The sequence below is a fragment of the Balaenoptera acutorostrata genome, chromosome 1, assembly GCF_949987535.1.
Source record: "Balaenoptera acutorostrata chromosome 1, mBalAcu1.1, whole genome shotgun sequence".
NCBI classification, from domain to species: Eukaryota; Metazoa; Chordata; class Mammalia; order Artiodactyla; family Balaenopteridae; genus Balaenoptera; species Balaenoptera acutorostrata.
Genome location: NC_080064.1, coordinates 101,733,794 through 101,747,814, shown reverse-complemented (window position 1 = coordinate 101,747,814; position 14,021 = coordinate 101,733,794). Strand labels below are relative to the sequence as shown.

Here is a 14,021-nt window from a genome sequence, read left to right as displayed (position 1 = left end):
CTAACCCCGCGCTGAGTGAGGTTCCGGAGGAGACGCGCCCGCCTCTGGGGACCTCGCCGCCCGAGAGACACTCACTCCGCAGGAACCAGCCCCGGCCTTCCACCCTTGCCTGCTCTTCCCCGCACCATCGCCGCGGCCGAGCTCTTAACCACCCCGACCAAAGGTAGTTCAGCGTCAAGAGCCTCTGACTTTAAACGCTCACTGCGAGCCGAACTGCAACGGGGCGGACTCCACACGCCGGCCACGGAGGTCAGGAAGGGCGGCCAGGACGTCTACGCGCCCGCGCCCCGAGTTCCCGCCTCCCTCCGGAGGACGTCTGTGCGTACGTGCGCGCGCCGCGCCCGCCCTCCTGCAACCGCGCGACGCGAGGGTGGGGGCGCCGCGTGCGCGCGCGTTCTCGTTCCTTCGTTCGCTTGCCTGCTCGCTCTCGGCGGCCGCTCTCGCTGCGGCTGCGGCTGGGGCTGGGGGCGGCGGCGGCGGCGGGCGGCGCGGGGCGGTCCGGCGGGTTCAAAGAGGAAAACATGGCGGAAAACAAAGGCGGTGGCGAGGCTGAGAGCGGCGGCGGGGGCAGCAGCAGCGCACCGGTAACTGCCGGGGCCGCCGGGCCCGCGGCGCAGGAGGCGGAGCCGCCTCTCGCCGCGGTGCTGGTGGAGGAGGAGGAGGAGGAAGGCGGCAGGGCCGGCGCGGAGAGCGGCGCGGCCGGGCCCGACGACGGGGGGGTGGCCGCGGCCTCCTCGGGCTCGGCCCCGGCTGCTTCAGCCCCTGCAGCCTCAGTGGGCCCTGGAGTTTCCGGGGGGGCGGTATCGACGCCGGCCCCAGCTCCGGCTTCGGTTCCTGCTCCGGGTCCCTCGGCGGGGCCGCCTCCTGGACCGCCAGCCTCGCTCCTGGACACCTGCGCCGTGTGTCAGCAGAGCCTGCAGAGCCGGCGTGAGGCGGAGCCCAAGCTGCTGCCCTGTCTTCACTCTTTCTGCCTGCGCTGTCTGCCGGAGCCCGAGCGCCAACTCAACGTGCCCATCCCGGGGGGCAGCAACGGCGACATCCAGCAAGGTGAGCGGGAGGCCTGGCCCGACGTCTGGGCCGAAGGGGGTTTGCGGTGCCGAGGAAGATCTGGGGACGGAGGTGCTCGGGCCCGGGGCTGCTCGGACCGGCGTAATTCTAAGGGGTCTGAGGTGAAAGACACGGCTCCTGGGACAGTTTCCCGAAAAGCTGGACCTCCAGAGATACGGGGAGGGTGAAGGGAGGGGTGCCGGCTGCGAGAGGCTGGGGGAGGGGACACCGGCTGCAGGGGAGGTTCGCGATGTGAGGATACGGGCCGGGAAGGGGTGGACTCTGGCCAAGCGCAGGTTCGGGAGCGGGTGGAACGGACTGTGAGAGAAGAGGGGGTCTGGGAATCCGCTTGTGAGAAGCATTTTGGAGGGAAGGCCCAGGCGCGAGAGGTGTTGAGGAGGTAGTAGTTAAGAGATAAGGGCAGTGAGGATGAATTGCCTTAGAGGGAGAGGATTTGATCTGTTCAAAGCTAGGGGGAAGAAGGACTAGGGAGGTTAAAGGGCATTAGAGAATTTGGGGCTAAGAGAAGGCGTCTGGTAGAGAGTAGTTTTAGGATGACATTGAGAAGGAGGAACTCCGGAAGCAAAATAGCTGTGAGGGGCCTACATGGATAGGGAAAAATCTTAAGGTTTAGGGGTGAAGGAGAAATGAACTTTGAAGGGAATTGGGAGTTAGGGAGAGCTGGGCATGAATTTCAGTTCCTTGTACATTAAAATGAACACTTAGTGTTCCGGATACTGTGCTAGAATTGGATAAAATACTCAATGAGGAGCTCATTCATAGTCCAGCATAGGAGAAACAAACATATAAGGTACAGCAGTGGAGGTGGGTCCTTGGTACAGTGGTTGTGGCACAATCAAGAGAAGGTCAAGGAAACTTCACTGAAAAGGAAACCCTTGAGTAGGTTTCTTGAAGGGTGAGTAGCTCCCTGGGTTGGAGAGTTTTCAGGGCACAGGGCACCTTACACATCCCTGGAGCTAAGCGATGTGTAAGGTGATTGGTGGAAATTAGGTTGGTTTGATGGGCTGAATAGGTAGGGGGTCTGCAGTGCCTTATCTGAAACCCTTGGGACCAGGTGTGTTTTAGATATCAGAATAGGTTGGAAATTTTTCTTTTTCCTGGTAAGGTCTCTAACACTCCAGCGGGGTCTGGGTTAACAGCTCATTATCAAACATTAATGTTTCTGCAGTGAAGCATGTGAATATTATTCTAATGGGATAGACCAATAATCTCCTGCAATTCAGGGTGGGTTTTGTTGCAGAGTTATGAAAAAACTTTAAAATTTCAAAGCTTTTGAATTTTGGAACTTCAGGTAAGGAAGGGATTGTGGACCTGTACTAAAGGGTTTGGGATTCATTCTGTAGAATGTATCCTGTACAGTGTAGATAGATTAAAGGGAGTCCCTAACAGATTTTTGTATCAGGAGGATAAAAGGATCACATTTGTGATCTAGAAAGATCACTTGGGGGCACATTGAAGGGTAAGGGAAGAAAAGACCCAAGGCAGGGCCAGTTAGGAGAATCCTGGCAGTAATCTAGGGGAGAAATTAGCATTTGGAGTAGGTAGTAAAGGAGTGATATAAGGTGTTAAAGAAGGAAGTGTTTTGGTATGGGCAAAAGGTATGGACTTTGGGAGAAACATTTGAGTTTGGATGCCTACTTTGTCACGTCCTACTTGTTACTTGGACAGATTAATTTTACAAGGACAAAATTACCTACCTCATAGAGTTATTGATAGAATGAAGTGTGTTAAGTGACTAGTACATGGTAGTTATTAGTGAAATGGCAACTAGTTTATTATTAGTGGTAACTAATTGTAAGTAGCTGTGGGAATGGATATGAGAGGCTAATTGAGATTGGAGTGAGAGAGACACACGTGTCTAGGCCAAGTTCCAGGTTTCTTGTTTGGTGGGTGGCAGTGTTATTAATGCAAATAAAAGAATTCAGGTACAGAAGCAGGTGTGTGTGGGGTGGAGGGAGGATATAATGATTTCAGTTTTGGGTTTGAAGTATTATTGAGATCTGCAGGTTAAGAATGTTAAGAGTAACGGTTTGATTGATGGAGAAGATTCTAAATGATAATGGGTATATAGAGGGTGGATAATGGGTGTATAACTAACTGCTCATGGCCTCACTGAGTATAGTAAGACATGTAGGATTCAGTGTTCTTGTGGGAACCGGGAATAGGTGAGAGATTTAGAGTAAACACAAGATGAAAATTGTGTTTGATTGATGTGGCTGAGGGACTGAGGTTATGAAATTAGCTCTGTATTACTTATGCAGGAGAGAGAATAATAGTGTGTAAATTCCCTCTTCATTTCTCCATCTTTTGTTTTTGAACTAGGAGAAATAAGTAGATGGGACTAAATACTGTCAATCTTAAGGCAGTGTTGCTTTTTAAGTGGTATCTAAAACAAATTAAGTCTGGAAGCCATCATGTTTTTAGGCAGGGAGTCTAGAAAGTAACTTATTAGTAACTCCTGTATGTATCCTTTGCTTTGCTGTTTAAAAAAATCGAACATGCTGTTCTGGAAGTAACACTGGATTTGGAGTCGGGGACATAGTTCTGCCCCTTAATTGTTTTCTGGTTCCCTCAGGTTCATAATGTTTCTGTCCTTCAGTTTCTTTATCTCTAAATGTAGCTAATAGTTCTTCACTTATATCTCACTAAATCATATTAAATAATGAAAGTGAAAATGCTTTTATAAACTGAAGAGCTTTGCAAATGTAAGGTATTATTGAACAACCTGTGATTCCATTTCTGGTCTGGGTATCCATAGTTGGTAGTTTAATTCACCATCTTAAGTGGTCCCGAAACAATGACATTACCCTCCCTTCTAATGGGCTTCTTTTCTCTTCCTCTAACACACCAGAGTTATTCAAACCCTTTAGCTGTTCCCTTTAGATCGATGATTCTCCAAGTGTGGTTTCTGGACTAGCAGCATCAGCATCATTTGCAGTCTTGTTAGGACTGCAAATTCTTGGGCCCTACTCAAGACCTTCTAACCAGAAATCATTTTTATTAAGTCCTCCAGGTGATTTTGATGCACACTAAGTTTGAGAACCACTATTCTTTTTTTTTAATATATAAAATTTATTTATTTATTTATGGCTGTGTTGTGTCTTCGTGGCTGCGTGCGGGCTTTCTTTAGTGGCGGCGAGCGGGGGCTACTCTTCGTTGCGGTGCGCAGGCTTCTCATTACGGTGGCTTCTCTTGTTGCAGAGCACGGGCTCTAGGCATGCGGGCTTCAGTAGTTGCGGCACGTGGGCTCAGTAGTTCTGACACGTGGGCTCTAGAGTGCAGACTCAGTAGTTGTGTCACAGGGGCTTAGTTGCTCCGTGGCATGTGGGACCTTCCCGGACCAGGGCTAAAAATCCATGTCCCCTGCATTGGCAGGCGGATTCTTAACCACTGCGCCACCAGGGAAACCCCAAGAGAACCACTTTTCTTAAGTGAAGGGCTCCTCACTTCAAATGTTGCCTCTGCAGAAAGACCTTCTCTTGATCACTTTTTTTTTTAGGGCTTTATTTTTAAAGAGCAGTTTTAGGTTTACAGCAAAATTAAACGGAAGATATGGAGATTTCCCATATATCCCTTCTCCCCAGACCTACATAGCTTCTCCCATTATCAACATCCCTCACTAGCGTGGTACATTTTTTAGAGTTGATGGCCCTACATCATAATCACTCAGAGTCCACAGTTTATGTTAGGGTTCACTATTAGTGTTGTACAGTTTAAGGGTTTGAACAAATGTATAATGACGTGTTCGTCATTGTAATATCATACATAGTATTTTCACTGCCCTGAAAATTCTGTCTGGCTGCTCCTTTTAAGGTACAGTTGGCTCTCTGTATTTGATGGGGGTTTTGGAACCAATCCCCTGAGATTGCTGAGGGACAGTTGTAGTCTTCCAGGTCACTCTTTGACATATTATCTTTATTTCTTCATAGGACAGCTAAAATCCAGAATGTTTACTTGTTTTTGTGTACTCGTTTGTTCCTTGTTTCCCACTAGAATATTGTAGAGTGAATGTTCAATAAATAGCTTTTGGATGAATAAGAATCATCTGGAGAGCTTTTTAAAATACCATTTTGGGAGTTTCAGAGACTGTTTCAATTGACTTGGGGATGACACTAGGATTTGAATTTTTTATAAGTATCATGTGATTCTGATTCTGGAACCTGCCACACTTTGAGAGACATGGATTTAAATATTTTGAGGAGAACAACTGATTTATGTGCTGTTGGAATATTTGGAAAATCAAAATAGATAATTTAGTTAATATTTGTTGAATCTCAATTGTGAGCTTTTTAAAGTGCTTTTGTGATTTTTATTTTTTATTTTTTTAGGTTTATTTCAGATTCAGTCAGAATAGCTATCAGTAGTGGGTATGTACAAATCTATAATGTATCAGTAAAAATACAAATATGTATTGATACATCTGAACAGCCTCTCAAATGAACTCTTGAAGGAGGTGAGACTTTTGTAGTAAGGCATAGACAGCATGGTGATGTGGATGATTATCTGGATTGGGAGTAACTTGCATTGGGTTCTGCTGTTAATATGCTGTGTAGCCTTGGGCAAGTCACCTAGACAGCCTCTCCAGGTTTGCAATATGAAGTTGAGTTCCTATCCAGTAAAATTCTGTGTGATTCTGTTACTGTCTTTTATGCTAACTTTTTACATCTACATAAGTTTAATATTCTTATCTTTTGTGGGGAATAATCAATGTGGAAAAATGATTCTGTTTATGAATCTTCAACTTTTTGTGAAAAGTCTGAGATGGCAACAGTCATGTGGTAAGTGGGAGGGAATACCTCTGGGTATAGTGTGAAGAGCACCTCCTCACAGTGGTTGTGTTTTATCACTGAGCATGGTAAGCCACGCAGGGGAATCTTCTGTTTGAGCTCTTGGAAGTTCTTGTCCCAGGAGTACATGTAATATTTGGCAGTTTGCTAGTTCTGGGTGTGGCTTATCTGTTTCGGGATTTTTTTAGGTCCTACTTTCTCTAATGCTCTGTTTGACATAAACATGCTTGAGTTTTTGAATGATAACATAGTCATCAGCAATCAGTCATTAAAGACATATCAAAGAAAAACACTTTTTAATGTCTTATGGCATGGTGGTTGGTGAAATGCACACAATTCAGGAGTCAAACTGCCTGCATTCATTTTTGAGCTTTATTTGCTACTAGAATGACTGTGGATATGTTACTTAATATCCATAAGTTGAGAGTAATAATAATAATACCTATTTCATAGTGTTAATTGTGAGGATTAAATGAGTTAATACATTGTAAATTGCTTCATAGAGTGCCTGGCGCCTGGTAAGCCCCCAATAAGTTGTACTGCTGTTGCCTTTGTGATTACCTCTATCTCACAGTAAGCGGAAAAGAAGAGGCAGGAAGGCAAATTGTTGGTGTTTTTCTAGGTTTTTCTGACATCTAATGAAGTATGGCACACCAAACAAAGTCATTTGTGTTCCAGACCTCTCTTCAGCTGCCTAAAACTTAGTGTTAAAACTTGTAAACTAATGTTCTAAATCCTACGTTTTTACAAGGTCTAATATCTGTACACCAAAAGTTTCAGTTAGGGGAATCTAACTGCTTTTCATTTCCTTATATATACTCCTCTTAGCAGACACTAAATGAGAATAGTACCTTAAAGTAGATTCTCAAAGTTGTCCATGAAACTCTGAGTTGGGGAGTGGGGGGATTGTCTCTGATACCCTTTCAGGTGTTGGCAAAGTTGAAACTGTTTTCATTATAACACTGATTCATTATTTGCCTTATTCACTGTCCTGACGTTTGTATTAATAATACAAAAGCAATGATGGGTAAGACTGCTTGGCACCTTAGCAGGAAGTAAGATAGTGCCTCCGAAGCACTCTAAAAGTTATTGTAACTTTACCGTCACATACTTAGAGTAAAACCACCACCACCAACAAAAATTATGTTAGTTTTACTTTTATGTCCTTGATGAAGCAGTGAAAATTGTTTTTAAAATATTTTTTTTTAAAAATTATTTATTTAGGGGCTTCCCTGGTGGCGCAGTGGTTGAGAATCTGCCTGCTAATGCAGGGGACACGGGTTCGAGCCCTGGTCTGGGAAGATCCCACATGCCGCGGAGCAACTAGGCCCGTGAGCCACAATTACTGAGCCTGCGCGTCTGGAGCCTGTGCTCCACAACAAGAGAGGCCGCGATAGTGAGAGGCCCGCACACCGTGATAAAGAGTGGCCCCCACTTGCTGCAACTAGAGAAAGCCCTCGCACAGAAACGAAGACCCAACACAGCCATAAATAAATAAATAAATAAAATTTTAAAAAATTATTTATTTATTTATTTTGGCTGCACCGGGTCTTAGTTGTGGTGTGCGGACTTCTTAGTTGCGGCGTGCGGGATCTAGTTCCCCGACCAGGGATTGAACCTGGGCCCCACGCATCGGGAATGGAGTCTTACCCACTGGACCACCAGGGACGTCCCTATTTTTAAAATCTTTATCCTTAATATTCTGTGCGATGAAATGGGATAATGCATAAAGTGCTTCTGCTGCAGACTGAAGTGCAATAAGAAAAGTACTTGTGCAGTTGTTTGAATTCCAAGTTGAATTAGCTGCTTTTTTTCTTGGAAAATAATTTTTACTTGAAAGAATGAGTAACAAACTGTGGTTTTCAAGAATGGATATTTGGGGGTTTCCCTGGTGGTGCAGTGGTTGAGAATCTGCCTGCCAATGCAGGGGACACGGGTTCGAGCCCTGGTCTGGGAGGATCCCGCATGCCGCGGAGCGGCTGGGCCCGTGAGCCACAACTACTGAGCCTGCACGTCTGGAGCCTGTGCTCCGCAACAAGAGAGGCCGCGATAGTGAGAGGCCCGCGCACTGCGATGAAGAGTGGCCCCCACTTGCCACAACTGGAGAAAGCCCTCGCACAGAAACGAAGACCCAACACAGCCATAAGTAAATAAATAAATTAATTAATTAAAAAAAAATACAATACCAAGAAGTAAACAAAGAGCCTTTAAAAAAAAAAAAAGAATGGATATTTGGCAGATATTTTCTTAAAAATGAATGAATTGAGCCTTGTCATTTCAAGAGAAACAACTGATGTTATATGTTGCCAATGGTAAAAATTGAGCTTTTAAATGAAAATTAGGGTTTTTGGGAAACTTGTATATGCCACCATGAGCTTGACAGCTTCTCAATATTTAAAGGCTTTTCTGATGAGATTGGTAGTGATATTAACACTTTTTTTTTTGATATTGTGCAATGAAATGTCAACGTTTGGAAGATCTACATAGTGAACCGGTATTTCCCAAATGACCAATGCATCATGTTACAAAATCAGACATAGGAAAAAGATTCAAAGTGCAAAATAGACCAATAGATTTTAATGTAAGGGCGTAGTAAAAGTTCATCACCATAGTTTGAAATTTCACATTGCAACTGATGTTTAAGAAATAAATAAAAACACTTTAAATTTTTTGAATGTATCGAAGAATATCCACAGATTGTCTGAAAAGACTATTAAAATACTCTTCCCTTTTCTTAAGTACATGGATGGTTATATGAGGCCAAGTTTTCTTTATAGTCTTCAAACAAAACAATCTCTCACAACAGATTAAATGCAAAAGTATATATACAGACATCTTCTATTAAACTAAACATTAAAGAGATTTAAAAGTGAAATCAGTGCCACTCTTTACTAAAAAATTTTTTTGGTTTTGGAAATTAGTTATTTCTGTTAATGTTATTTAAACATGCAATGTGTTTATTTTTAAATGAATTAATAAAATATTTAATTTTAATGAAACAGATTATTGATTTGCTATTAACAATTATTTATTGCAATATTAAATAAAATATTTTAAAATCCTCAGTTTTTATTTCTAATACTGTACACATGGATGGATAAAACCCATCTGAACAAAAGCTTTTTAGGTCCTTGATGATTAAGAATGTAAGAGGAATTCTGAGACCAAAAAGTTTGAGACCTGCTTCTTTAAAGGGGCTGTAACCAAGTGATAATGTAAAGTCATTAGGAAGAGTGTCAGACCATGGAATAGTAGAAGGTGGAAGATTCATGCATTTATAGTCCTTCATTTTGGGGTACCCATCACAGTTCATAAAGAGCTTGCCCCAAATGTAAATGTAAAGAGGAAGAAAGTACTTAATAACTAAAATTGACCTTTTGTAAATAGTGTGCTGTAGATCTGCTGATTTTTTTTTTTTCATATTTATTACTGGTTGACTGAGTTCTTTCATTTTATTTTCCAGAGGACAAGTTCTGAGGTTGGGATCATGGTGTTGTATACATTAATCTGTGTCTCCTCTGTGGCCACAAGTTGTACCTTCATCCTTAGCCAGCTTCTAGAATGGACATTGGTCTCAAGGGGGAGTGGGAAAAAACAAGGATGAATGAACATAAATGCATCATTTTTAGAAAAATATTTAAATTCTATGCCTTTATGATACGTAAATAGCATGAATTACGTGGTTCTAGGGAAAAATACTTTTTGAATGCTTGTTGCGTTCAATTTATGTTGTTGCTTCTGTGAATTACTTGTCCACATGTCTTCTGTTTTTTTTAGTTTGCTAACATTTTTTTGTTTTGATTTACAAGAATTCTTGGTAAGTTCTACATACTGATCCTTTGTTGGTTATGTAAATTGAAGATTTATTCTTAGCCTACTATGGCTTAATGTGGTAGCCAGCCTCTGAGGTGGCCCCAGTGTTCTTCTCTTCTGGTATTCACACCCTTCTTTAGTCTCTGCTCACAGTGACTCAGGGCTTGTTTGGGTGACCAAGAGAGTATAGCAGAATTAACAGTGACTTCTGAGGCTTCATTAAAGGTATACAGCTTTTTCCTTACTCTTTGGATTCCTTGTTCTAGGCGAAAACAACTATCACTCTTGCAGTTCTGTAAAGAACTGGGGTCTGTTAACATCCAGCACCAACTTCCCAGCCATGGGAATGAGCCACTTTGGAGGTGGATATTCCAGCATGGTCAGGCTTTCAGATGACTGCAGTCCTGGCTGACATCTGACTGCAGCCTCATTAGAGGCTCAGAGAGAACCACTTGCCATATCACTCCCAGATTCCTGACTCAAAGAAACTGAAAGATAAGGAATTATTGTTTTACCCCATTAAGTTTTGGCGTAATTTGTTACACAGCAATAAACTAGTACACTTGACTTTTTACTCTTTAGAGAGCTGTCTTTTGATATATGAGAGGTTTTTTAAAAATCAGTTTTTCCCCCATTTTTCTGCCTTTATTGCTTATTATAAAGCTATAGTAAACTTTGTTATTCATTAAGATAATTTCATCCCCCTCCACATATACCTTGTTCTTAAAGATTATCTTGACTGATCTTGGCTTTTAGCTCTTAAACATATTAGAATCATGTTGTGAAAGTTCATTTTAAAAACTTGTCAGCATTTTTGTTGGAATTGCTTTGAATATATAGATTAATTTGGGAGAAAATGCTATCTTTACAATATGGTATCTGCCTGTTCAGAGACATTGCATGCCTTTCCATTTGCTTAAATCTTTTATTTTTGAATATTATATAGCTTTTTTCCTAGAAAAGTCTTGCACGTCTTTTATGAGTTATTCTGATATATTTTATATTTTGTTTTTACTATAAATGGTTTTCCTTAAATTACATTTCGCTGTGTTTGTTTTCTTGTTTTTCATTTTACTTTTTATTTTTTAAATATCTGAAGTGTACTGATTTCATATTTATATTTGATAATTCCATTATCTAAAGTTCTTGAGGTCCTATTTTACTATTACTTGCTTCTGCCTATTCCTGATTATTGTAGATGGTGTCCTCCAATGTTTTATAGTTTTGGAGTTTGAGTGTGTTTACTAGGGCTTTAACTATGAACCCTGCCAGACCTGGTTTTTGGAAACAAGCCTCCAAAGCGTATTTTGCCCTTGCTTCTGTCAGGTACCACCAGTGAAAAGTCACTGATGTTAATTTTTAGTTTGGTGTTTCTTAGAACTGGCGGATGTTGATTTAGAGTTTACCTTATAGGCTAACCTGTATTTGAAACTTCTCAGGAGAAAATTTTTTCCCTGACTCTGAAACCAGGGAGTGACAGTTTTTTTTTTCTATGCTAATTGTCTGATTTATTTTTTTTTAAGTTTTACTATCATTATTATTTGCTTATGCACCCTTCTAACTGAGGGTGTAATCTTTCAAGCCTGCCTTATGAGGAGAGTCTTCTAATTATTTTACACAGGCTTTTCCATTCTTTGTTTACTCCCTTGTTTGTACATACTAAGAAAGAATCGTTAAGAGTAAAATTTTGGAGCCTTTGCATTTTTGAAGCTCTTTATTTTATTCTTCTATTTAAATGGCAGTTTGACTGGATATGGAATTCCAGGTTAAAATTTGTTTTTCCTCAGAACTTTGAAGGTATCTCTTCCCGTGTTTTAAAGTAGTCAGCGTTGCTTATGCTAGTCTGATTTTGCTCCCTTGTACAACCCCAATTGGGTTTTATTTACCTCTTCTTGGAACCTTTTAATATTTCTTCATCCTTTTCTGGAATATAGTGATTGTTTCTATTTTTTTTCCTTTCATCGTTTTTAAAAGTTCACTGTGCTTTTTCTGTTAGTCTTCTACTTTTCATTTATAGTAAGAAAAAGTTTAAACTTAAAAAATTTTTTCATAAGGACCCTCTCTCTTTATGCCCTTCCCCTTCAAGCCCGACTTTCCCTCACTCTTTTTGGAACTGTTTCTATTTGAATGTTGGAGCTCCTGGGTTCATACTCTCTCCTACGTTTTCTCTTATGCTTTCCTTCTCTTTGTTTTCTTTCTTTCTTTTTTCTGGCCTCACCTCGCCTCTTGTGGAATCTTAGTTCCCTGACCAGGGATGGAACCGGGGCCCTTGGCAGTGAAAGTGCCAAGTCTTAAACACTGGACCGACAGGGAATTCCCCTTCTCTTTACTTTCTTATTCAACTGACATTCTGAAAGATCACCTTGACTTTATTTTCTTTCTTCCCTTTCTCTTTGTTTTTAAAAAATATTGGTTTATTTATTTATTTGGTTGTGTTGGGTCTTAGTTGCAGCATGCATGTGGGATCTAGTTCCCTGACCAGGGATCGAACCCAGGCCCCCTGCATTGGGAGCATGGAGTCTTAACCACTGCGCCAATAGGGAAGTCCTTGACTTTATTTTCTAACTTTGTTTTTTTCTTTTTATCTTTATCTCTTCTTGTCTCAAAGGCTTCCTTAAACAGTGGATAATCTTTGGTTCTTTTCCTATTTGAGTGAGGCAATAAAATTCTAATTGGAAGTTCTGTGCTTGTTAATTGTTGGACCTTACTTGAGATCAGGGGTTGGCAAAATACTGCCCATGGGCCAAATCTAGCCTGCTGCCTGGTTGTTGTTGTTTTTCAACATCTTTATTGGAGTATAATTGCTTTACAATGTGTTAGTTTCTGCTATGTAACAAAGTGAATCCATTATATGCATACGTATATCCCCATATCCTCCCACCTTGCGTCTCCCTCCCACCCTCCTTATCCCACCCCTCTAGGTGGTCGCAAAGCACAGAGCTGATCTCCCTGTGTGATGCTGCTACTTCCTACTAGCTATCTGTTTTACATTTGGTAGTGTATGTATGTCAGTGTTACTCTCTCACTTCGTCCCAGCTTTACCCTTCCCCCTCCCCGTGGCCTCAAGTCTATTCTCTGCATCTGCATTTTTATTCCTGTCCTGCCCCTAGGTTCATCAGAACCATTTTTTTTTTAGATTCCATATATATGTGTTAGGATATGGTATTTGTTTTGCTCTTTGTCATATTTCACTCTGTATGACAGACTCTAGGCCCATCCACCTCACTACAGATAACTCAATTTCGTTTCTTTTTATGGCTGAGTAATATTCCATCATATATATGTGCCACATCTTCCTTATCTGTACCACTGTCGAAGGACACTTAAGTTGCTTCCGTGTCCTGGCTGTTGTAAATAGTGCTGCAGTGAACATTGTGGAACATGACTTTTTGAATTATGGTTTTCTCAGGGTATATGCCCAGTAGTGGGATTGCTGGGTCATATGGTAGTTCTATTTTTAGTTTCTAAAAAAATTTATTTATTTATTTATTTATGGCTGAGTTGGGTCTTTGTTGCTGCGTGCAGGCTTTCTCTAGTTGTAGCAGCGGGGGCTACTCTTCCTTGCAGTGCACGGGCTTCTCATTGTGGTGGCTTCTCATTGTGGAGCACAGGCTCTAGGCGTGTGGGCTTCAGTAGTTGAGGCTCATAGGCTCTAGAGCGCAGGCTCAGTGGTTGTGGCACACGGACTTAGTTGCTCCGTGGCATGTGAGATTTTCCCAGACCAGAGCTCAAAACCATGTCCCCTGCATTGGCAGGTGGATTCTTAACCGCTACGCCACCAGGGAAGCCCTTATTTTTAGTTTTTTAAGGAACCTCCATACTGTTCTCCATAGTGGCTATATCAGTTTACATTCCCACCAACAGTGCAAGAGGGTTCCTTTTTCTCCACACCCTCTCCAGCATTTATTGTTTGTAGATTTTTTGATGATGGCCATTCTGACCGGTGTGAGGTGATACCTCACTGTAGTTTTGATTTGCATTTCTCTAATGATTAGTGATGTCGAGCATCTTTTTATGTGTTTGTTGGCAATCTGTGTATCTTTGGAGAAATGGCTATTTAGTTCTTCTGCCCATTTTTGGATTGGGTTGTTTGTTTTTTTGATATTGCGCTGCATGAGGTGCTTGGATATTTTGGAGATTAATCCTTTGTCAGTTGCTTCGTTTGCAAATATTTTCTCCCATTCTGAGGGTTGCCTTTTCATCTATTTTTATGGTTTCCTTTGCTGTGCAAAAGCTTTTAAGTTTCATTAGATCCCATTTGTTTATTTTTGTTTTTATTTCCATTTCTCTAGGAGGTGGATCAAAAAGGATTTTGCTGTGATTTATGTCATAGAGTGTTCTGCCTATGTTTTC

The 14,021-nt window shown here is 41.8% G+C and overlaps 1 protein-coding gene across 3 annotated transcripts in view; it reads left to right on the top strand.

Annotated features, from left to right (window-relative positions):
- Positions 1 to 362: 362 nt before the first annotated feature.
- Positions 363 to 14,021, top strand: part of TRIM33 (tripartite motif containing 33) — a 161,473-nt gene continuing 147,814 nt past the window's right edge. For 2 of the 3 annotated variants that reach the window (XM_057530319.1, XM_007169621.2), the window contains exon 1: positions 367 to 1,047. In XM_057530319.1, the coding sequence (XP_057386302.1) occupies positions 522 to 1,047 (526 nt within the window). In that variant the 5' untranslated portion in view covers positions 367 to 521. Of the gene's footprint in view, positions 1,048 to 14,021 lie in introns of all 3 variants that reach the window. The other variant, XM_057530320.1, reaches the window with a different exon arrangement.